The 26056-nt window shown below is 43.1% G+C and overlaps 1 protein-coding gene across 1 annotated transcript; it reads left to right on the top strand.

Moving 5' to 3' along the window:
* The first annotated feature begins 8141 nt into the window (after positions 1 to 8141).
* LOC110485802 (phosphoinositide 3-kinase regulatory subunit 6) lies at positions 8142 to 25992 on the top strand. The gene is made up of 20 exons (XM_021556981.2): positions 8142 to 8356; positions 12833 to 12927; positions 13053 to 13154; positions 13914 to 14005; positions 14506 to 14574; positions 15106 to 15238; positions 15470 to 15539; positions 15769 to 15961; positions 16898 to 17048; positions 17622 to 17717; positions 18316 to 18808; positions 19221 to 19320; positions 20631 to 20753; positions 21774 to 21884; positions 22391 to 22493; positions 22653 to 22723; positions 22984 to 23074; positions 23428 to 23480; positions 23705 to 23811; positions 24243 to 25992. The coding sequence occupies exons 2-20, from the start codon at positions 12915 to 12917 to the stop codon at positions 24400 to 24402; spliced, it is 2331 nt and encodes a 776-aa protein (XP_021412656.2). The 5' UTR covers positions 8142 to 8356; positions 12833 to 12914; the 3' UTR covers positions 24403 to 25992.
* The last annotated feature ends 64 nt before the right edge of the window (positions 25993 to 26056 follow it).

Genomic DNA, 26056 nt, shown 5'->3' with positions numbered 1-26056 from the left:
AGCAACACATGAGTCACTGGATCCAAACACTCTAGGCCACATATGTCAGAGTCAAGGCCCGCGGGCCACATCCGGCCCGCAAGAAGGTTTTTTACGGCCCCTGGGATGATCTTGATTTATTATTAGAACCGGCCCGCAGCAAGCCGGCAGCCCGCAGATCTTTTACACGCACCAATACTACATTTCCCACAATGCAAAGGTGACGCACCGAGCAGTAGGCTGCTTCATTTCAATATTTATTGGCACAGCAGTCGTCAGCATCACAGTAAAATTAACTTTCAGATACCCATCAAAAATGGCAAAACGGAAGGTGGATACTGAGAACCGGGGGTTTCAAACAAGGTGGGAGTCGGAGTATATGTTCACGAAGGTAGCTGGAAAACCTGTGTGTCTTCTGTGTGGAGAAAGTGTGGCGGTACTGAAAGAGTATAATCTGAGACGACATTATGAAACGAAACACGCGGACAAAAACAAGAATATGGACATGGAACAAAGGCTACAAAAGGCCAGTTTTATTTTGGCAGAAGAGATCGCTAAATCAGCCCGGCCATTTACGGAGGGGGATTTCATCAAAAACTGCATGATTAAAGTTTGTGACGAAGTTTGCCCAGAAAAAAGGCAACTCTTTTTAAATGTGAGTCTGAGCAGAAACACCATTGCCGAGAGAGTAGACCAGTTGTCCATCAATCTAAAAGAGCAGCTTGTGAAAAAGGGAAAAGATTTTATTGCATATTCCTTGGCTGTGGATGAGAGCACCGACATTTCTGACATTGCCCAGTTGTCAATTTTCATCCGCGGAGTGGACTCCAACCTAAGCGTGACAGAGGAGTTTTTGGCTTTACGTCCTATGCATGGCACAACTACGGGGCATGATTTGTATGAAGAGGTGTCAAGATGTGTAAATGAGATGGAGCTGCCTTGGGAAAAACTCGTGGGTTTGACAACCGACGGAGCACCTGCGATGTGTGGACACAGGAGCGGACTGGTGGCGAAGATACGGGAAAAGATGCAAGAGGAAAACGCGACAGGTGAGCTGACAGCTTATCATTGTATCATACACCAGGAAGCGTTGTGCGGTAAAGCCTTGAAAATGGAGCATGTAATGAGCATCATCACGCGCACAGTTAACTTTATCAGAGCCAAAGGTTTGAATCACCGCCAGTTCAAGGCATTTCTGACGGAGTTAGAAACGGAGCATGGTGATTTGCCTTATCACACAGAGGTGCGATGGCTAAGCCAGGGAAAGGTGCTTCAAAGATGTTTCGAGCTTCGTGAGGAGATTTGTCTGTTCTTGGACAGCAAAGGGAAAGACACAACACAACTCCGAGACGAAATGTTTCTGTGTGAAATGGCTTTTCTGTGTGACATTACGAGTCATCTGAATGCAATAAACTTGCAGCTGCAGGGTCGGGATCGTGTCATCTCTGATATGTACAGTACAGTGAAGGCATTTAAAACCAAACTGACTCTGTGGGAGACGCAGATGCGGAAAGAAAATTTGAGCCACTTTCCCAGCTGCCAGACCATGAAAGAGAAGCTCTCTACCAGTGCGTTCCCGAGCACACAGTTGGCTGATAAAATAGGTATGCTTGCCGCTGACTTTCGACGCCGATTTGCTGACTTTGAAGCACAAAAAAGCAGGTTGGAACTGCTCGGTAACCCATTTGCTGTTGACGTGGAAAGCTCACCACCAAACCTCCAAATGGAGTTGATTGACCTCCAATGCAATGATGCACTGAGGGCAAAATATGCGGCAGTGGGTGCTGCGGAGTTCGCCCGTTTCCTCCCCGGCACAATGCCCCAGCTGCGCATCCAGGCTGCTCAAACGTTGTCTATGTTTGGCAGCACATACCTGTGTGAACAACTGTTTTCTTTGATGAACCTGAACAAAACATCACACAGAAGTCGACTTACTGCTGAACACCTCCACTCAATTCTGAGGATTTCTTCAGCTCAGAGCCTTACCCCGAACATTGATGAACTTGTGGAAAAGATGGGACACCACCAAGTATCACCCTCAACCTCAAACAAGTGAACATTACTGTGCAATCACATATTTAGAGTTTTTACTCAGTTCAAGTTTAAAAGTTAAAATTTAATATTTGTTTTCACTGCATGTTACTTCTCCTTAAACAAAGTGTTGTTTTTGATTAATAGATTTTTGCACTTTATTTTTTTGTATTTCAATCCAATTATATTTAAAAAATATTTCAGTTGAGTGGATGATAGAAAATTGCTATTATTGTTTTTTCTTTGAAGTAAATTTAGCCCACTTTTGCTAAAATAGAAAATATAGTCTACTGATGGTGCCTTGAATACCGGTTTCTTTCATTTAATGTTCATGTTATGGGGATATTTATATAAAGGAAATTTGTCTTTTGTGTCTGTTGAAAATTAAAGATTACTGACAGAGCCATAAGAAAATATTGCTTTATTTATCTGATCATATTGTAATATATTTGTTAGGTTTTCAGTAGGTTCAATTAGGTTCACTAGACTATATGCGTCATTTAAAATTTTTTCAATGAACATTCGAACAGTCCGGCCCTCGTCTTGTAGCTGATTTTTTTATTTGGCCCTCCGTCCATTTGACTTTGACACCCCTGCTCTAGGCTTATGGCATGCCTATGTTGACATAAATCAAGAGTGGCCCTCTTGGGAATATGGTAGCCTTGGTGCCAGTCTGTTCCACTGTGCCTGGTTTCCTTATGGAGAGCAGTAACAGACTGGCACCCAGGCTAAGAGTCTGGCATTAGAAATGAAGATTTTGCCTCCTTGTTTAACTGAAGAATTGTAAATTGAAATGCTACCTTACTCACGGTCTAAGCCCGACACTATGAGCACATTGAGGTCACAGGCAAACCACCGACACACTTCAGCTCAGACGCACTTCAGTTTTATTTCAACAACACACCACCCGTTTGTTTTCCTAAAGAAGAATATAAAAACAAAGGCCACACTTTTGGCATCGTCGTGTGCAAAGCCTCCTGGGAGGTTGTCTCCACAATGGCTCGACATGCTCCCTGCCAAGTGTGTGTGTGTTGCGACCACGTCTAGTCTGACGCCCTGCGTGCATCCTGCCCCAGTGGCGGATAGATTGCATGACACCAAACAACCTCCCTCGATAAATGTTTACGTGGTCATTATAACATGGCTTTATAATGACCACGTACAGCAGGATTGTATGTCAAAACCAGCCCTACTAGAATCTACAGAACCATTCCTTAAGACATTCAATGGAAAAATGACATTTATGCTTAGGCAATGTACAACACTGTAGCTATGGTAACAACCTTGTTTTCAAACCTGGATTTTTGCTTGATAAGCATTATATTTCCCTTTAAGGAATGAATGGGAAACCGTTAAGTGCAACGTTCTTATCACTTTGATAAGAGGGAGGCCATACACTTTTGATATCGTGCAAATGATATCATTTCAAAACCTCGAACAGTATGTTTTGTAAATGGCTGTAAAAAGCATAGTCGGGATAAACCAGGATCAAACGTTCTGTACTGTAGGTCTTTGTGAAAGTGGAATAGTTGCCATGGCTATAAAGTGTCATATTTATTTTGGTTAGGTTTACAGTATTTATTGTGCGTGCTTGTGTGAACATGCGTGCATGTGTGTATTTGTGCATGCATGTGTGTGTACAGTACTGTACAATACAGTTGGCCACTGAGTGCTGGTGCCCAAACAACAACCACCCCAGGAGCGACATCCTCAGGTGACCCTCTGTACAGGGGCTGACCCAATTCACACCAACAGACCCCCCTGGGGACCCCCTCTTTACCCACCCTCTTCCTCTGGTCTTCCTCCATCCAGCGTGATGGTTTTAGCACATGGGGTATAAATCTTCCCCTTAGCCCCGATGTGTCCAGTCAGAATTGTGTGTGTGTGTGTGTGTGTGCGTGTGCCTGCCTCCTGAATGTGTGTGTGCATGCTCATGCGTGGGTCTGACGCAAATGTGATGGGGGAACTTATGGTAGAGGGCCAGAGGGTTGCGAGAGTCCAGTGGTCTTCAAACACTTCCTCACATTGTTCCTGCTGTGAATGCAGGAAATATCCTTGATTGATATCCCCCCTCACACCAGCAGCATAGAGGGTGCATCTGAAATGCCACCCTATTCCCTATATGTAGAATGCACTACTTTTAGGACATAGCCTATGTTTATTTTCTCACAGGCACTTCTGCCACTGGTGGAGGAGAATCATTGACCAGTTTATCTTGTATGGGTTATTGTTACATAAGGTGTTTTGGGTGAGAGGGGTTGGATGTAGATTACTGCTTAGTTTGATGGAGAGAAATACTGTTGGTTTTCAATGGTGTCACTTTTAGATAATTTTTTCTGTACATGGTGCCTTGTTTTTTATGGAAATGATCGATGAACAACATTTGCACCATTTGTTACTGGACTGGTTTCCAACACAAAAAAAACCTTTGTAGTGTTAGTTTGTGACGTGTGGTTTTAGCGTTTTTCGTCATGAATCTAGTTCTGGAGGCAGCTCTGGAGAGTGGTCACTAGGTGGCACAGCCACAAAGTCATAAAGTCTGATTTTAAACTTAACCCTGACCTTAACCACACTGCTAACCCTAACCTTAGCCATAAAGCAATTTTTTTTCTCATTAATTTGTAGCAGATATCAAAGTTTGACTTTGCAGCTGGCCTGTCTAAGGGGAAATCACTCAGTTCTGCCTCCAGGACAGAACTCTTGACAATAAACGTCAACTTGCTTGTGACGTGAGGCATTGCTCAACGACATACTGTAGCAACACAATTTAAGAGTTACTTTAGCTGGGAAATTTCTTTGCTTATGTCATGAAAGGAATGTTCTACCGGACTATTTTGACACTGTGCTTGTCTGGTTTTTCAACTGTGACATAATATCGACTCTACACGAGACTAGTTCTCAAGGTATCTCCCTAGGTTTTGTGTACAGGTACATGTGAGCCTACAGTGTATATATATTGTTTTGCTGCTCACTGTCCTAACGTTGGGATTTCAAGCCTCAAGCCACACACACACACACACACACACACCCCTCATCCCCCACCCCCCACCAATTACTATACTCTCTCTTCTTCCAGGGGCTGGAAGAAGTTAGTTTACTTTACACTGCCAGGCTGTGGTATGTCTGCGTCCTTGTTGTCGTCCGCAGGAGCATACCAGCCAACCCTGTTCATTCCTTTACTGGGTACTGCCACTGCCTGATTGGGAATGTAACCAACCAACATAGTCAAAGCAGAAAATATTTGACACCTTCCATCGCTACCTTGCAGCCCAACCAAGGTGCATGAATAGAGAGACATTGAACAGAGAGACATTGAACACTGGTCACTTCAAATGCTGTTTATATACTGTTGTCCACTCACTGTGTATACATAGTATAGTATACATAGTACATACTGTATTCTCGTAGCACATCCTAAGATATTTACCACTGTACCCGTGTTCATTTTGCCACTCTTTTTTTTATTTATATAGTCTAAGTCTTAGTCATAGAAATTCTAGCATAGCATATTTCTATCTGAATGTTCCAAAAACGTTGCATCCTGCTGAAGGACCTGCGCCGCAGGTTGTTAGCTCTAGCTAGCTAATGAGGTAACATGACGCGGTGTAGCCTAAACAAATGGTTAGCGGTCTGCTCCGCAAGTAGCCTTGTTTTAGAACGGCCAGCGATACGCTATGTAAAAAGCACCGGTATTATGGGTCATGTAGTATCGTTTGGACGGTGGTCTCTCAAGCCATTTTCTCTAAAGGAAAAGAGGTTGACTGGCTATAGAACCTGGCTATGAAATGCAGTGGGAGGGTTGAGCGAGACGACAAATTCATATAGACAGCCTACTTTTCTATACTCAAACGAGAGAAAATCATCACTAGACATCGCTAATTTTGTAAAGCAGCTTGTGTTTCTAAACCAGGCAAAAGGTAGCTAACTAGAAGGCCGGTGGTTAGCTGCGAGGAAGCAACAGAGTCGCCGGCGTGTCTGCCAACACTCATCGCTTGCTCCCCTGTACATACCATTTGCTTTTCCAAATGTTACACTGTCTATACACACCACATCATTTATATTTATTCAGGGTTCTGAAACTGCTCACTCTAATTTATCTGCTTGTATTGTTAATTGATTTCTTGTTTTAGAATCTTTTTTTTTAATTCGATTTTTTTGCTAGACTTTTGCTAAACTTAGATTTGATTGATTTGATTTTAATTAAGGAGCAGGAAAAGACACTTCTACAATCTGCATGTTTGCATAACGTTTTGCCCTTAGACGGATTACAATGCCTAGGGCTATTAGACTAAAGTTGCCCAGATCATAAATTAAATCTCAGCCAAGGACTCTACACCTGTATAGTCCTGCACAGTAGTTTTTATGGGGTGCGTTTGTGCATGTGCGTTCATGCATGCGTGCGTGTGTATGAAACCTTAATCACCTGAGTAACCCTGCATATACTGTAGGGTGTATATAGGTATGTGATCATGTGAAAGGGGTGTGGTTATCTGGGTAAACACAGGTGTGACTGAAGTAACGGGAAAGGGTTGTAACCAGGCAGAGAGATTATCAAACTGGATGGGTCGGATTACTGAGCCCTGAGTGACTCCACTCCTGCAGTATCTATCAGATTTATATAACTTGCTTTACTTTTGTCTTTGTTATGGGAAGTCATTGTGAGTGCAGTGCCCTTAAAGAGTGAATTACTGCATACAAATATTTATAATCCTCCTTGAGGATCACATTTGTTTTTAGCCATGTACCATGTACAATTATACAGTCTGATAAGGGTATGTTTGATTGTATTGTAGCACATTGTTTGTGAGTGTTCATGTCCACTTGAAGCCTGGGGTTTTGTGGTGGTAGAGCACTCCCCTCTGCAAACTTGGACTTCAGTCTTGTACTTCTTTCTTGAAGTACGAGCTTTTACCATTGGTTTTGGCGACTCTTATCAAAAGCTCCAAATCTCATCCACAGGCAGAGATCTAGTTGTGTGCCACTTGCAACACCCATATCAAATCTAGACGATATACAGACCTAGAATTGTCTGCAGATCACTACTCATTGTTGCGACACGTACACTTTCCTCTCTCAGCTTGCAAGGACATGAATACTTAGTGCAGAAACTGACATTTTTGAATTGACCGGCTATTTTTAGGCAATGCATGAATGAAACCTCTGGGGCACACACACTCACACATATTAATGCGTGCGCACACACACACACACACACACACACACACACACTCCAACCTAAATATAGCCTGTTGAGTGTGGTGCAACCCTACGCATTCACACAGAGAGGAAATGTCTCAGGTCCTGTCCTCCCTCCGCACGTAAGGTGTTAAAAAAAAACAATATGTTAGTGTGTCTGTGAGAGACGGGTGTTGGAGAGAGTGAGGGGGAAAGAGAGTGAGGGAGGATGGAGAGAAAGGCGAGGTAGTGAAGGACAGCGTGTAGAAAGCGAGAGAGTGAGAGAGAGACAGACAGACCAAGTCAGAGAGAGAGAGAGCGAGAAAGGAAGAGAGTGAGTGAGGGGTGCATCAGGAACAGGAAACGTGTGGTCACCCAGGCAGTTGCTGGGTTGCTGAGGCAGCACTGTTATCCTTGTTGCTGTCATTCCCTGCGCCGTGCTTTATTGCAGGGATCAAGGTTAAATCCCCTCCAACTTAACCTCCATTTTTCTACTGTAGCCTCAGCCTGAGGGAGAGGGAGAAAGAGAGGGGGAAAAGTTGAGAAAAAGATACAAGAAAACAGAAAGACAAAAATAGAGTCCGAGAGAGCGAGAGAGAGAGAGGAGAGAGAGAGAGAGGAGAGAGAGAGAGACAGAGAGAGAGAGGAGAGAGAGAGACACAGAGAGACAGATAGAGAGAGACAGATAGAGAGAGACAGATAGAGAGAGACAGAGACAGAGAGAGAGACAGAGAGAGAGAGAGAGAGAGAGAGACAGAGAGAGAGAGACAGAGAGAGAGAGAGAGAGCGACAGAGAGAGAGACAGAGAGAGAATACAACATTAAACACAGTTCAAACAGGTTGCTGCTGTTAGCTTGCCCCCAAACCTCCACCTCACTTTCCTCCTCCCCCTCTACCTCTCTCTCCCCCTCTCTCAGAACACTGCTACTTCTTTCTCTCTCCCCCTCTCTCAGAACACTGCTACTTATTTCTCTCTCCCCCTCTCTCAGAACACTGCCACTCTCTCTGTCACCACCTCGTCACCACCTCCCAGTTAGAGGAAGTTCACTCCACTTCACTGTTCTCTCTGTCAGACCCTGCAGCAGCACGTTGAACACTGGGCCAGTGTGACGGAAATTAAGGGGACCTTTTGTGTATCGCTGAAAAGAGGAACCTTCCTGGGAGGGAAAAGGTAGGGGGATTTGTTTTTGGCGGTTCACCTGTTTCGGGTGCTTTGGTCGGTAGGTACTGGATGGTGGATGTGTCTGGGATAGAACTGGAAGCAGTAAACTAATTGTGAACTTTCGGTATGAGAACTAACACGGAGAGAGAGAGGCATTTTGGCATGCACTCTGCCTCTGGCTTAGGGAACCGTTACATGGTTTGTCAGATTTCTTTCCATGTTTCGACTGGATCGGAAATGTCTCAACAGAACATTTGGGTCCACTTTATAGACTAGTAAGGTGACAATTCAATTCAGCTGTGTTATTTTGGGTCAGGTTATCCAAAACTCAGGAAGTGATACAGTTATTTATGCTGAGAATGTTTCACTTTTTTTAAAACATCTTAGTATGCTGTTAGCTGAGGCATGTCGTGAAAGTCAAGTTGTTGCAGAAACAATGCAGTATATTCTATTTGGTAATTTAATTCAAATGGAAATATACTTGTAATTTATTTTACTCCCATATCCTCTATCTCTACAGTAATACACCTTTATGCTCAGTAATGTTTAGAACTCCACAGCAGTTTCACTAGTTCACTGTTCGTCTACCTCCATTAACCCGCACATTGACTCAGTACCGTCTACCTCTATTAACCCATTGACTCGGTACCAGTAACCCCCTGTATATAGCCTCGTTGTTGTTGTTCTATTTTTTACTTTTTATTTGATTTTTTACTTTAGTTATTTTGTAAATATTTTCTAAACTCTATTTCTTGAACTGCACTGTTGGTTTAAGGGCTAGTAAGTAAGCGTTTTGCGGTAAGGTCTACTACACCTGTTGGATTCATCATTTCACGGTAAGGTCTACTACACCTGTTGTATTCATCATTTCACGGTAAGGTCTACTACACCTGTTGGATTCATCATTTCACGGTAAGGTCTACTACACCTGTTGTATTCATCATTTCACGGTAAGGTCTACTACACCTGTTGTATTCATCATTTCACGGTAAGGTCTACTACACCTGTTGTATTCATCATTTCACGGTAAGGTCTACTACACCTGTTGTATTCATCATTTCACGGTAAGGTCTACTACACCTGTTGTATTCATCATTTCACGGTAAGGTCTACTACACCTGTTGTATTCATCATTTCACGGTAAGGTCTACTACACCTGTTGTATTCATCATTTCATGGTAAGGTCTACTACACCTGTTGTATTCATCATTTCACGGTGAGGTCTACCACACCTGTTGTATTCATCATTTCATGGTAAGGTCTACCACACCTGTTGTATTCATCATTTCACGGTAAGGTCTACTACACCTGTTGTATTCATCATTTCACGGTAAGGTCTACTACACCTGTTGTATTCATCATTTCACGGTGAGGTCTACTACACCTGTTGTATTCATCATTTCACGGTAAGGTCTACTACACCTGTTGTATTCAGCATTTCACGGTAAGGTCTACTACACCTGTTGTATTCATCATTTCACGGTAAGGTCTACTACACCTGTTGTATTCATCATTTCACTGTAAGGTCTACTACACCTGTTGTATTCATCATTTCACGGTAAGGTCTACTACACCTGTTGTATTCATCATTTCACGGTAAGGTCTACTACACCTGTTGTATTCATCATTTCACGGTAAGGTCTACTACACCTGTTGTATTCATCATTTCACGGTAAGGTCTACTACACCTGTTGTATTCATCATTTCACGGTAAGGTCTACTACACCTGTTGTATTCATCATTTCACGGTGAGGTCTACTACACCTGTTGTATTCATCATTTCACGGTAAGGTCTACTACACCTGTTGTATTCATCATTTCACGGTAAGGTCTACTACACCTGTTGTATTCATCATTTCACGGTAAGGTCTACTACACCTGTTGTATTCATCATTTCACGGTAAGGTCTACTACACCTGTTGTATTCATCATTTCACGGTAAGGTCTACTACACCTGTTGTATTCATCATTTCACGGTAAGGTCTACTACACCTGTTGTATTCATCATTTCACGGTAAGGTCTACTACACCTGTTGTATTCATCATTTCACGGTAAGGTCTACTACACCTGTTGTATTCATCATTTCACGGTAAGGTCTACTACACCTGTTGTATTCATCATTTCACGGTAAGGTCTACTACACCTGTTGTATTCATCATTTCACGGTAAGGTCTACTACACCTGTTGTATTCATCATTTCACGGTAAGGTCTACTACACCTGTTGTATGCGGCGCATGTGACAAATAACATTTGATTGGATTCTATCTTGTCTTGTGATGATGCGTCCTGCATGTACAGTTGAAGTCAGCAGTTTACATACACTTAGGTTGGAGTCATTAAAACTAGTTTTTCAACCACTCCACAAATTTCTTGTTAACAAACTATAGTTTTGGCAAGTCGGTTAGGACATCGACTTTGTGCATGACACAAGTCATTTTTCCAACAATTGTTTACAGACAGATTATTTCACTTATCACATTTCCAGTGGGTCAGAAGTTTACATACACTAAGTTGACTGTGCCTTTAAACAGCTTGGAAAATTCCAGAAAATGATATCATGGCTTTAGTAGCTTCTGATAGGCTAATTGACATCACTTGAGTCAATTGGAGGTGTACCTGTGGATGTATTTCAAGGCCTACCTTTAAACGTAGTGCCTTATGCTTGACATCATGGGAAAATCAAAAGAAATCAGCCAAGACCTCAGAAAAACATTTGTAGACCTCCACAGGTCTGGTTCATCCTTGGGAGCAATTTCCAAATGCCTGAAGGTCCCACGTTGATCTGTACAAACAATAGTATGCAAGTATAAACACCTTGGGACCACGCAGTCGTCATACCGCTCAGGAAGGAGATGCGCTCTGTCTCCTAGAGATGAACGTACTTTGGTGTGAAAAGTGCATATCAATCCCAGAACAACAGCAAAGGACCTTGTGAAGATGCTGGAGGAAGCAGGTACAAAAGTATCTATATCCACAGTAAAACAAGTCCTATATCGACATAACCTGAAAGGCTGCTCAGCAAGGAGGAATCGACATCTCCAAAACCGCAAAAAAAATGCCAGACTACAGTTTGACACTGCACATGGGGACAAAGATCGTACTTGTTGGAGAAATGTCCTCTGGTCTAATGAAACAAAAATAGAACTCTTTGGCCATAATGACCATCGTTATGTTTGGAGGAAAAAGGGGGAGGCTTGCAAGCCGAAGAACACCATCCCAACTGTGAAGCACGGGGGTGGCAGCATCATGTTGTGGGGGTGCTTTGCTGCAGGAGGGGCTGGGGCACTTCACAAAATAGATGGCATGAGGAAGGAAAATTATGTGGATATATTGAAGCAACATCTCAAGACATCAGCCAGGAAGTTAAAGCTGACCCCAAGCATACTCCCAAAGTTGTGGCAAAATGGCTGATGGACAACAAAGTCAAGGTTTTGGAGTGGCCATCACAACTTATTGTGGGAAGCTTGTGGAAGGCTACCCGAAACGTTTGACCCAAGTTAAACAATTTAAAGGCAATGCTACCAAATACTAATTGAGTGTATGTAAATTTCTGACCCACTGGGAATGTGATGAAAGAAATAAAAGCTGAAATAAATAATTCTCTCTACTATTATTCTGACATTTTACATTCTTAAAATAAAGTGGTGATCCTAACTGACCTAATACAGGGATTTTTTTTACTAGGATTAAATGTCAGGAATTGTGAAAAACTGAGTTTAAATGTATTTGGCTAAGGTTCCAACTTCAACTTTATACTGTAAGTGTACTCATCACAGATCTGAATATCAAGAAGTCATCGTCTCTCACTGTTGGGAACTTTCATTTTGACATGGTTGTTCGTTTTATACTTGACGTGTGAAGCTGTCCCATAGACCTCCGTACATCCCCAGTCATTTCAGTCTTTGTTATGGGGGATGGTGTGAAACAGGTGGGTAGATGACTGATCTCTAACTAAAGCCAAAAAAACAAAACACTTTGGAACGGGGTATAATTCTATTCGCGCTGCGATAAACTAGACTGAGAAAGAGAAGCAGAGAAAGAGGTTGTTTATGAGGCAATGAGAATGATCAGCCTTGTTCTATTGGAACAGTGGTGTGACTGTGACCGCGGCACCTGCTGCTGAAACTCATTATGTCCAGTCTTATAGCTCGGTGTTGTGTGTGTGTGTGTGTGTGTGTGTGTGTGTGTGTGTGTGTGTGTGTGTGTGTGTGTGTGTGTGTGTGTGTGTGTGTGTGTGTGTGTGTGTGTGTGTGTGTGTGTGTGTGTGTGTGTGTGTGTGTGTGTGTGTGTGTGTGTATGTTTCGTGGTCAATTCACTGGCTCTACTCTTGGGGACTCACAAGTCCTAACACCTCTGTGCCACAAGAAATGTCCAGTACATCATTTAAGCCTTTTTCCTGGTTAAATAAAGAATAACAGCCCCTGTCATGCCTCCGGTGGGTACCGCTAACAGCTTAGACTTTCTCCCTGTTCCGTCCCTATAGACACCAGGCCGTGGCCCCGCCATGCATGTGAGACATGACCAACAAGGCAGCCTGAGATAGCTCGAGCAGCCCCCCGAGCAGCATGGAGCCTATAGGTAATATATGGGGAATAGGGTGTCATTTGAAGAGTGGAATGCATGTACATTTGATCCAAAATGGAACATTTGCTGTACGACTTTTATTAATATTGACTCTTAACCTCTGACCCCTGACTCTCCAGGCAGTTGCGCCCCCTTGGCCTCAGAGTCGGACATCTACCGCAGTGTTCAGGCCGTGCTCAGGGAGCTGGAGAGCCAGCACCCCTCCTCTGTGCTGAATAAAGGTAAACCACACTGTTGAGTTGAGCAGAGCTGAGAGGTAGTGAACCGGCTTGCTTTCCAGTGAGCATGGCTCCGTTTCAAGTCAGGCTGATTTTGTTGCACATTTCCAGTCTGGTTTGGTCAGTTGAAGCTAACTGGCTAGCTTCAACTGTTAGTGCTATCTAAATGCATAGCAAGCTTCATCAAGTAACCCCCACATTACTGACCCAAAGCTCAATAACGATGCATATGGGTACCTTATATCACAGGAGGCTGGTGAGGGGAGGACTGCTCATAATAATGGCTAGAAGGAAGTGAATGGAATGGTTTCAAGCACATGGAAACGATGTGGTTGATACCGTTCCATTTATTCAATTACAGCCATTACTTTGAGCCTGTCCTCCCCAATTAAAATACCACCAGCCGCCTATGGCTTACATACAAAGCATCTAGGTTTAAAATGGAATGAAGGTCCCTGACTTGCCACTCTGCTCCACCGTCCGGAAGGAGTTGATCCTCTTTAATGTTCCATATTAATCTGCCCAAACCACATGAGAATGACACATAACCGCTGCCTGGCAATAATCGGAAAATTGCACTGAGTCAGCTATTAGTTTTATCCACAGTTTGGGTTCGTTGTGCAATGGAACAAAGCATTGGCACTGAGTCACACCAGCTATTTGTGTAGCGCTTTGTCTATGGAAACAACAGAGAGTGTGAGTGCTGTTTATTGCCATCTGTGGAAATGTTTGCAAGTGCTGAGTGTGTGTTTCTATTCGAAGGGATGCTAAGATGGACACTGCACAAGAAGGTTCGGAACAATCCTGCCAACAGTCTCATTCTGGTGAGAGTCGTCGTCAAGGAGCTGGAAAGGGTATGTCATCAATGTGCTCCGTTAGGCCATTCCGGGGCCTTATATGGAGAAATATAAGTCTCTGGGCCATTCATTATTAGTTTACACTGTCGTGTCAAGAGATAAGACAATCAACGATTGCTACCCAAATACATTTGAAAAGAACACTGAGACTGTCAAGGACATTGTGCGACAATGTGAAACATGAATGTTATGTCTAGTGGGAAACGGGCGGATTGGCCATCTGGCAAACACTAGATGGAATGGTTTATTTTTAGCCCAGTGGGTCTGTCAAACTTGTTGTTTTTTTTACACAAAATTATAATTAACTTGCTATTAATTGGCCGGTGTGGAGGCCTCAAGGAAAATCATTGTCCAATGTGTTAGAAATGCCAGGGCCGATTTCTGGTCCCAGTCCGCCCCTGATGGTAACAGATAAGCTATCTTTTACAGACAAACTTTGTATTAGTGAGTAACTGACTAACACAGTAGTTTGTGTGCTTGTCTCTTGTTGTCTGCAGGCTGAGAGGGTAGACTGTCGGACACACATCATCCCCCTGCTCCACACACTCATCTATGCTGTCATCCAGGTAGGTTCCGGGAGCTTACGTTACACAAGGAAACACCTGTCAGACATGACAACAGCATCTTTACAGACCTGTCTCAGGGTTGGCTGGGGAGAAGCTTTCATTTGGGGGATTGGATCATTTCCCGCCACTGTTTTGATGATCTCCTCCGATTTGATGCAGTCTTATTTCCTGTAAATCGTCTCCTACACTTCCTGGTCAGGCGAGGTCAGGATTCTGTACTGTCGTAGACCTTTATCTCTTCTTTATCTGTTAGCGTCTCCTTAAAGAGACAGTTCTTGTTGTTACCAGAGCCATAGGCTCTTTATAGTAGAATATAATAGAATGGGATGGAAAACAATAGAAAACAGTATATGTTGTATATTGACGTTTTGGGAAGTTTGTGCAGGTATTTATGGAGGGAAATGGTACTATACTGTATTTGAGGGTTGTGTGTATGTACCATACCAATTGTGTTTGGTGGTTCAGGTAAGTCCGAGGACAGCTGTGACTGACTGACAGTGCTAACTGTGCGTATATCTGTGTACGTTCCAGTCAGCCTACCTTCCTGACGACCTGTACAAGCGGGTGTACGACTTCTGCAAGAGGCTGCTTACCCTCCCCCAGCCCTACTGTACTGTAGGCCTCAGCTACACCAGACGCATGAAGACAGAACGCTACACACCAGGTACTGAAACCAACGTACATCCTTCGACCAACCTGTCGAGTTATGTGTTTTTCTATTACGTGCTAGACAAGACTTTATTGGTAGACTTTACTGTCGTCGAAAGGTGATCATCGTTTTACTGTAACACACTTTATAATGAAGAGGGATGGTTTTTGTTTCAACACATTCGAGGGCCGTAGTACGAGAATGTCACGTGTTTTACATTGGATAGTACATCTTTTTGACCCACAGGAGTGCTGTATCAGAGGATGGTGGTCGCAGAGCAGAGCCTGAAGAATGACTACCATTCCTTTCAGGAGAGGTGAGAGATCAACCTAACTTGCAGTTGTATGCAACACGGTGACACAGCGAGAAGCACAGTACAGTGTAGAAGCCATTTTCCCTCGTGGTATAGAATGACATGCTGTTTGTAGATAAAGTAGCTTGTAATAACAGCAGGTTGCGTGTGAACTGCCCGACCAAACAATTAGGGTACTGGTTGATCAAGGATAACCAAAGGCAATAACTCAATCTCTCCTACGGTCTCCTAGGGTGTTTGTGTTCGCCGATCCAGCGGTCTTCTACGGCCCCCGCGGTGAGGCGCTGAGGGGGGACATCGAGGCCTCGGGGTCAGGGGGGTATCTGAATCCCCTTGACCACATGCGGAGCGTGGTCCAACACTCCATCCAGGCTGCTCTCGGAGGGGAGCTGTGCCACGGTCCTAAACTGGCACAGGCACTGAAGGTCAGTGTGGTTGCACTGTGGTTGTGTTAACATTGAGTTTCACTATGACGTGTCTTCTTCTATTAAAGTCTGGTCTTTCCGAATGCGTATGTGATGATGGGTTTCAGGGTCAAAGTTATTGGTAAAACCCTTAATTTACTTCATTTCTTTTTTTTTGGCTTTATTTATTTGTCCATCCATCCCACTTCGGAGAACAAAAGTAACTTCGTTATTACCACATTGTTTTTGTTACATGTACATTCTAGCCACATTTTACACAGTGAAAAAACCTTTTGGGTTTGACTTCTGTTCGAGGGGCAAAGAAACTTGTTTTATGGTCTTGATATTTACTTTGATGTTTAATCTCAGCTTGACTTTGGTTTTGTCGTGTCATTTTGCAAATGTTGCCGTGTTTTGTTCAAAGTTATCTAAATCAATACCACTTTGTGTTTGACACTAGTTTCTATTTCAATGTATTGCACAAACCCCTTTGTGGTTTGAGTAGTTTCAATTTGCACCAAAGCAAAGCTCAGAAAGCTAAAGGTCTCTACTAGTGCCTCATACATGCCATCTCAGTCATATTCAGCAACACACTTAACCACAAATGATCTATAATGACTCAATAGTGTGTTGTTTAGTTGTGCAGTTCCATGATCTAGCAGAGGTTGGCACCATTCCCATTAAAACACACACTTACACACACTGGTCCTAATATAACACTCATCTCAACAGGATGTGTCAAAGTCAGACTTCCAGATGTGTTTGTCTGGTCGCTGGTGGCCTTTCACCTGTATTCTATTCATAGACGGTGTGTGTGTGTGTGTGTGTGTGTGTGTGTGTGTGTGTGTGTGTGTGTGTGTGTGTGTGTGTGTGTGTGTGTGTGTGTGTGTGTGTGTGTGTGTCTGTGTGTCTGTGTGTCTGTTTGTTTGCACGTTTGTGCGCGCGTGTGTGTGGCAGAAAATTGGCCAGGACGTGGAGCCGTACTTCCAGGAAGTGGTGGCCAGTCTGGAGCAGAGTGTGGAGGAGGGCACCAAGGGGGAAGGGGTGGTGCTGAGGGGGAGACTGGGACAACTCTACAGAGAGATCCTCACCCATACTGACACATCAGGTACAGGATCATCATAGAGGGGTCATCTTTTGACTGTTTGAAACCAAAACCAACTGATCTAAAAAAACATCCAGACATTATCTCCCATTTCTTTTAGACTAGCATTTGGTTTCTGTTTACAAGTGAAAATGGAGGGGTAACATTAATGTAGACGACACTTCAAGGTATTACAGCTGGTACTTGTATATAAGTAGTTATACATTTTTCATTTAGGGCGTATTCAGAGAAATACTGCCAACTCTGTCCTTTTTTTGTGTTAGTGTGTCTTCAAGCTGACACATACCGTACAGTGCAGCAGTCACTGACTCAGTGATTGGTCAGCTGATCTTTCCCATTGAATTCCTCCATGTCTAAATCTGTCGAGTCAGAACCCCCCCCCCCCCCCCCCCCCCCAGGACGGATGTACACTGTAATTCCCTTTTAATACATATTTATTCTTCTCATCATAACAACTATCTTTCAAATGGACACTACACTGTGAGACCATATACTTAGTGTAGGGGATGGGGACCAGGAAGTAAGCGGGTGTTGTTTTTGGTGTCATTGTGACAGTTTGGGCTCTTCCTGGTTTAGACACATTGTCCTCCGGTGGTGGGGGATGCCTGTGTGACATGCCGCTTCCCAATCCGGAGATGAGCTTCCACCTGTGGAGGGAGGATGAGGAGATCTGTGAGTGGTGAAATCTGTTGTTTATACACACCAATGAGAGAACTCTGTTACATGAACTCTGTTTCTCTGTTTAATAAAAGTATACTTTTTTTCTCTCTCAAAAAGGTAGGGGTCAAAATGATTGACACCCCTATAAATTCCTATAACTATAGCAGTCAAAAGTTTAGAATTTGATCCCATATTCCTAGTACGCATTGACTACATCAACTTGTTACTCTACAAACTTTTTGATTGCATTTGCAATTAGTTTTTGGTTGTATTTCAGATTATTTTGTGCCCAATAGAGATGAATAGTAAATAAATAATAGTAAACATTTCGGAGTCACATTTATTGTAAATAAGAATAGAATATGTTTCTGAACACTTCCACATTCATGTGGATGCTACCATGGTTATGGATAATCCTGAATGAATCGTGAATAATGAGGAGTGTTATTCTAACACACTGTGTTCTCACCCGATGCAAACATCCAATATTATAGCTCTTTCTTGTCTCGCTGCTTCCTGTTCCCATTGACCTGTATTGACATTCATGTTATAGAGATACAGTATATATGTCTTCTGGCTCCTATTTCTCTGATGTCACCTCTACCACCAGGGCGCGAGCTGGCCAAGTGCGTGCGCTCCAGCTCCATGTCGTCGGAACACTTCTGCCTCAGCCAGGACCAAGAGACCGACTTTGACCTCGCCGACCTCCCCGCCGACCTCACTTCCTCCTCCGCCATGCCCCGCCACTCCGTGATGTCCACCGACAGCGGCATCGAGAGGGACCTTCCCCCTGGGGTTGAGCCTCCAGTGGTGGAACCCTCTGGTGGTTTGGAGGAGGGGGAGGCCAGGTTAACCCGACGAGGAGGCATCAAGATGAGGCCGTCAGTCACGGACAATATGGCCCTGATGCAGGACGCTCTGGAGGAGAGCGGGAGTGTGGCCGGGGGAGGGGGAGGCGGGGGAGGGGGGACACTTCATAGGAAGGCGGGGTGCAGCGGGACCCCCTCATTCTCCAAGCAGCAGAGGCACTTCACAGCCCGGATCGTGGTGATGGGGGACGACAGGGTGCTGGGGAAGCTGGCTAAGGCCTTCTACTTTCTCAGGTGAGGGACCAGGATCATGGGTAATGTAGTCTGGGAGACTGCATGTAGTTTGTAATGGATATTGGATATATTAGAATGGATACTGGATATAATCGATTTCTGTTAGAAATGATCACAGTATACTTTTTGGTGACAGTTCCACCTACAACATCTGAATTTGGTTAGCCCTATGCTGTTGAAAATGGTTTATTTCTTAATGTCCAAAAAATGGAATCGGAAACTAACTGTCCATTTCCGTGGTCTAGTCAGGAAGAAGGAAGTTGAATGGAAACCATGACACATTAATAGTTAATTCCGTCAGAAATATACAATGGGATTATTCCTAACTAACTCAAGACTGGTTGTTACACCCATTTTGGTATGCTGTGTAGCATGGTTTGAGGGTTAGTTAATCATTGGTTTCACTCTGCAGGAAAAGGGAAGCGCGTCGTCTCTTTCTGACCATGAAAGTCAACTTCCAGTTTTACTACATCCCTGTCTGTGAGGATCCCAGTCCCACCTGTCCTGTCAGAGTAAGACCACAAACTAACACTTCACTCCTATCAGTTTACAACCTGTCAAGAGACAACGATATGACTCATTTCAGTGTTTCAGTTTGGGAACACACACCCACATACACACACACAGTATGTGAAATGATCACGTTAAAAGAATGATATGCGGGTTGAAATGGCAGATTTGGACACTGATAAGTACCTGCATTGGAACGCAGTGGCTGTACAGTAATACGCTGTGTGGGTTTTGACTGACAGCCGTTCTGAACTTGAGCAACGCACGCGACAAGAAGTTGCCCACATCCCTCCCACTGATCGGACAACGTTTGGAATTTTGTTGTTGTCTGATTGAGGGGAATGCTGTAAATGATGTATTTTGAAAGATGAGATGTCCAAATGTGCACTTCACATTTCCATATCATAAAACTCCTGTAATCTACAGTCAACGTTTATGATGACTATGTTTGATGTACAGTTACAAGAATGACATCAATCAATCGATCACATTTATTTCGCAAGCTCTTTTTAGATCAGCAGATGTCACGAAATGCTACACAGAATCTTAACGTGTCATATCCTGGTTTGTCCTGAACAGAATCTCACTTGGCAAAAACTGCTTGAATCAATGTTGTTTCCATGTCATTTCAACAACAAGACATCTATTCGATGATGTTGAATCAACGTGGAAACGGACTGGATTTGAAAAAAGTCATCGACGTGTGGAAATGTGGGGTTTTTTTTCACCCAACTTTGAACCTAAATCCAATGACAGTGATATTTTTGGTTGATTTCACGTTGACAACTCAGCCAAATGTAAATCAAAACTAGACGTTGAAATGACGTCTGTGCCCCGTGGGATGTTTGTGTATTATGAAGAAAATCTGCAGCGAAACACGTACCTGAATGCACCTGAATGCACCTGAATGCACCTGAATGCACCTGAATGCACCTGAATAGTCCTTTCTATGAGCACCAAAATTACGATATGTTCTCTGAATTGCCCTGTGAAAGCGTAACACTGTAAGATCATATTTTATAACTTAGCTAGTCATGTTGGCAATAGAACAAGCTTTCAAATGATGCCCACCTGACCCAGATTGTGATTTATGATTTATGATGGTTTTTTTATCAACAAATGCGACGAAAAGTACAGTAAATATAAAATGCACATAAAATCAACCGTGTAACTTTTGGATTCAGTCGTCAGTTGAACTGGCTTAATGTCGTTCTCTGGTTTTACACTGAACTTGGCTGTGGTTGAGTAACCCTAACAGTTTAGTACAGTAGTGGATCTTTAATAAACCATGTTGTACTTCCTTCTCTATCAGGAAAACCTCTCCCCATCCCGGGAAAACCCCTGTGCCCTGGGTTCCTACTTGGGAATGGTGGATCCATGGTACAACTGCAACATCAACAGTCTGGGTTCCATGATCCCCAAGCTGGCCAGAATGGTACAATAACCTACTGTTTCTACGTTATGTTGAAATGACAGCATCAAATAGTATTTTCTGTTCTCTTTTGATACTTTTGATTGAGCCTGCCTGGAATGCTAGATTGACAGGGTTTGCACTTTCGGGACTATTTCATTAGCCTGGCAAGCTCAATCAAGTGTCGCTTTCAGGATTTTAAGAGGAAACGCAATACTAGTCTAATCTACAGTAGGTCTGATTTACAGTAGATAAAGTTGTGGTTACGTTGAATGTGGTTTATGCTCTGCAACCGGTCTGTACCATATAAAAAAGTCAACAAATTACCTGTTGCATGTTTCTAGGTGTTTTGAATGATTAGCAAACAAAAGGGAGTTGCACAGTACTGTACAGTAGTTGCCTGCTTACAGGAAGCAACAAAAAAAACATCTGTGGGCTCTTACCGAAACTAGGAACCTATGAGTACTGTATGCAAATAGTTTTGCTGTTATGGGTCATCTTAGCATTTAGCTGGATAGAGGGAAGAGAAACTGTTTGACACAGTATAGGGAAAGACAGAGAAGTATCGGGGGTAAAAGATTGTGAAACGTAGCAGGGACACAGGGTCAGGTTGATGCTGCATCGTTAAAAAAAAGCCTTTGTGCACCACACAAACTTCCGGAAGTAATCAATGCACTCATGTAGTGGCATAATGAAAAAGCCTTTTTTACAACACGTAGGTGGTTTTTTAAATTCTTGCCATGCATCAGCCAGAAATCAATCAAGGCTTTTAAAAATGTTCCACTACATGATACTGCCTTGATTACTTCTGGAAGTTTGTTTGCACAAAGGCTTTTCTATAGTATTTCATCCCATGATCAAAGAGCACCTTGTGGATGAACTATAAACCAAAGAAGCGCTCCTCTCCTGTGTCTCTACATGAATGAAATAGAGTTCCTTCCTAAACATGAACATTCAGTGTATTAAAAAGCTACTTTTATGTGTACCCCTATCTGTCTTGGTCAACCCCAGGCTCCATACTAACATGTTCCCATCTCTCTCCAGCAGTCCAACAGCAGCAAGCAGGCAGAGCCTAACCCCTTCCTGTCTGATGTCATTTCCTACTACGTGCGGACCGGACTGCAGCCTGTTTACTTCACCATCTATTCTGTCAAGGTGAGGAGACATAGGATGCATCTGAAATGGTACCCTAGTCAGAGCCCTGTGGGCCCTGGTTAAAAGCAGTGCACAATATAGGGATTAGGGGGCCATTTGTGACACAGCCGTAGCCATATGCTTCACAAACAGGTCTAGTTATCGCCTAAACACTGTCGAATCTCTCTACCACTGTCTGTTGTTGATTGTGTGACATAATGACAGTAAGTCTGCGGCGATGGACTGAGCATAGCTTATCGTTAGCACTCTAGCATGTTCATGATTATCAGTCCTCAATCATAGACCAAAAAACACCAAATTCCAGAGTGCACATTATCTGAATGGTCATATATTATAACAATAATATATGCCATTTAGCAGATGCTTTTATCCAACGCGACTTACAGTCATGAATGCATACATTTTTACGTACGGTTGGCCTCAGCGGGAAACAAACCTCCTTGGCATTACAAGAGCCTTGCTCTACCAACTGACCCACGATTGTCATCCTCCTGCCTATGTTCTAGATCTGCTTCTCCAACCTGACCAAGGACCCAGTGGAGGACGTGTTTCTCTCCCACTTGGGGCTGGACTTCCCTGAGTTCAAACAGTCCCCAACTACTTTGAAAGGTAACATTTAGCCTGTGTACGCCGATCAACGTTCTCTGCATCTGATGTTTTGTTTCAAACTGATTTGAAGTGTGTGTGTGTACGTGTGTGCGTGCATTGGTGTGTGCACGTGCATATGTCACTCGTCCGGTCTGATCACGTCTGGCCTCCCACTCTCAGCCTCAACCATCAAGCAGAAGAAGAACACAGGAGACGTATGTGGTGCCGTCGTCTCTGTCAACTACAAAAAGGTCAGCGAAGTTCAACCGTGTTTTTAACATTACCTCATCAATATACATCAACGTAAAAGTGCATGCATCTGGCTATAAACATTTTCATCGTTTTTGGGATTGATACTGTTGATGCAAAGTCTGTTTTTTCTCTGTTTAGAGTTTTGAACTGCACCATGAGAGTGGCCTGACCTGACGAGAGATCATATAACCTGCATTTGACGTTTAGCTGTTAGTTTCTCTCTATGACCTCCGACCTGTGTCTCTGTCCTCCCCTCCAGGTGTCGTTGAGTGGTAGAGACGTAGACAAGGGTATGTCATTGAGGACCTCAGGTGTTCAGATTAGTGCCATTCCCTCCCATGAAACTGAAGGTATACAACACTACATATCACACACAATGATATTTACTATATTCATGTAATTAATTGCTAGATTCATCTGTATTGTGATCAGTAGTCGCTGAGTTGTCACCCTATGGGTCTATTCCACGTCGGTTCAACGTCATTTCATTGAAATGACGTGGCAACAACGTTGATTCAACCAGTGGGTGCCCAGTGGGCAAAGTCACAATGTAAAACATTAGTGCATGTTCATGCTGTCGTATATTGATACAATTGTGAGAATGTAAAAATAAGTTCTGAAATGTCTACTACTTTTCCCATATTATTCTGTATATCTGTTGAAGCCTGGCCTATGTTCTTGTTTTTGTTGTTGTCGTCTTCAGATCTGAACTGTCTTACAGTCGCTTTCATCGAAACTAAACCCAAGAACACCATGGTGGGTTTACACCGTTTTAACACACAAATGTCTATTAGCGAAGGTTGTTCTAAAATTCAGAGACATAAAACATATTTACTTCATCCTCTTTGATATTCTTGGGTCTCTGCCTTGTTCGTAACGTCACAAAGGCCTGGTTCGCTGGACCAAGCCATGGTGCCCACATCGCTTTATGATCTCACGAACCTAGAACCCAAACCTAACACACAGACTTAATTCCACAGGAGGCCAAGATCCGTACCTGTAACGTTAAGATCAGGACCCTGGAGATGAAAACCTTCACTGTGACCCTGGACAAAGACTCTAGGAGGACCTTCAGAGACATACAGAGGTGAGAGCTGTTGCTGTAGCTGTTGTCTACGGTTGGCCTACCATGGAAACTTGAAATAGATGAAAACAGGTCAGAGAGTGGTTTGGTGGATAGACACATGATCTTGTTACCAGAAGGTTGCTGGTTGAAATGTCTTCTGAAGCGTGTTGGTCTAACCTCATTTGATTAGCCCTAGTCATACTGAGTGTGGTTTAGTTACATATGCACATGTTATATATATTGTGCCGTGTTACAGGATATACTGTATATTGTGTCATGTTACAGTATATATGTTGTATGTAAATAACTAAATGCACATATATGCTTTTAAAAAGTGTACTATTATAATCCTCATTCAATGTTCATTGTCACTAAAGCCCCAAAAAGCTGGCAAACATACTTACCTAACTCTCATAATTTGACATGTCCTCTATCAATGAATTCATTTCCAGCATAGAGATCGCCCCCTGTCTTGACCCTGGATACTGTGTCCAGAAAACCATGCGGTCCAAGTTCAGTTTGGGGGAAGAGGAGAGGGACGCTGGCCTCAGCAAGTACATGAACAAAGGACTTCCTCTACCAATCAATACCTTCGCTGGTATTATCAACTGACTGATCCCACAACCATCTGGATGGACTCCACTGTACAGAGACTGAAACGTTGAGACCATCTACATTGCATGAGGATCAGGGACGCGCTTAGTACTCACAACAGCGCCTCAGTGTACCTTGAAGGGATGTGGAAAGAGAACCTGGGTGGCAGCTAAGGGTAACCCACAGTTATGTACCTGGTGTAACCTTGACAAGAAAACCAGTTGAGTTTGACAAGTGTTAGATTTGTCAACAAAGAAATTAATTTGCCATGGGTATTGGATCTCGTTCCAGCTTCTGCTTGTGACAGTTTTATCATATACTGTTCCCATAGGCATATCTCTGACTGACAGCATAGTCAAAGAACAATATTGCCTCTAAAATTGACAATTTTATGAGAGTGTATGAGGCATGAGAGTGAAGCTGAGGTGGTATTAGCTCCTAGATAAGTTAGTCCTCTGAGCTAAAGCTTAACTTAAACAACCTGGGTTCAAGATCTGGTCCATCAGAAGAGTAGCCCACCCTCCCAATCATCTAACCTAAGGGAAGACTCATCCATCCCTTGACGTCAGGGTTGGGGCAAATTCCATTTCAATTCAGTAAAGTTACGGAGTAAACTGAAATTCCCATAGGGATTGACTGAATTTAAATGGAATTGACCCCAACCCTGCTTGCCATGTAAACACACTACCTGCTGCTCTTTGAGTTCTGACACTGAATCACCCTGGCAGGGTCATTTTCATTACTAAGCTTGGCAGAAGAACAACTTAAAGATAGTTTGATGTCTTGGTGAGCTAACAACAGAGGCTCTTGGATTAACCCGTTCTTTAAGAAACAGGTTCCATTTAAAGGGGCATATAGTCTATTACAGGCCACGTCTGCTCTGAGCTCTTCTAAGTTCTTGAGAGTTTGAATGCACTGTGCACAAGCCTTCAGTAAAAACATGACACAAAAGAACAGGCACCTATTTTAAGATCCCTAAAGAACATGTTGCATGACAGGAAACTGACTCGGGGGGGGACTGTTCTGTATGCTATACTAACAAGTGGTGCAAAGCCCAGTGTGGTTGACTATTACCATGCTAGGAGGCCTATGCTAAAATGAAAGTTAAACTCTGAGCCCTTTGCTTGTTTCAAATGAATTTATCACGCCTAACTTGAAGGTGATGGAACACAGTCACCGCTGTCAGACATTGGCTGGTTTACAATAAATCATGAGGTGATGGGGACTAGTTATCATATATGCACCCATAAAAAGTATGTAGATGACAGAAAGACATACAGACAGAGAGACAGAGAGACAGAGAGACAGAGAGAGAAAGACACTGACTGACTGAATGACTGAGTGGCCACATCTATAAAAGCCACTGTCATAATACCATTGAAAGAAACGAGGGTCTTAAAGAGCTCTGATCGCCAGCTAGTATGTTTGTAATGCATCATCAATCATCAACAGACCTTTTTGCACACTTGTCTATTTTTTAAATGTTATGTATGTAAGACTAATCATTGGAGTATGGTGTCATTGCAATTACTTGTTTAATAGTAGTGTAAATACATGTATTTTTTTATATAATTACTGTATATTTTATGTAAAAAGAGATTTGAATCTGTTGACTTTTTCTGAAATGAAATATGAATGAGCTGATTATTCTATTCTTAAAGGGATAGTTCAC

Source organism: Oncorhynchus mykiss, chromosome 13 (assembly GCF_013265735.2).
Source record: "Oncorhynchus mykiss isolate Arlee chromosome 13, USDA_OmykA_1.1, whole genome shotgun sequence".
Classification (NCBI taxonomy): domain Eukaryota; kingdom Metazoa; phylum Chordata; class Actinopteri; order Salmoniformes; family Salmonidae; genus Oncorhynchus; species Oncorhynchus mykiss.
Note: the sequence above shows the minus strand (reverse complement) of the source record. Positions and strands in the feature narration are given on the sequence as shown.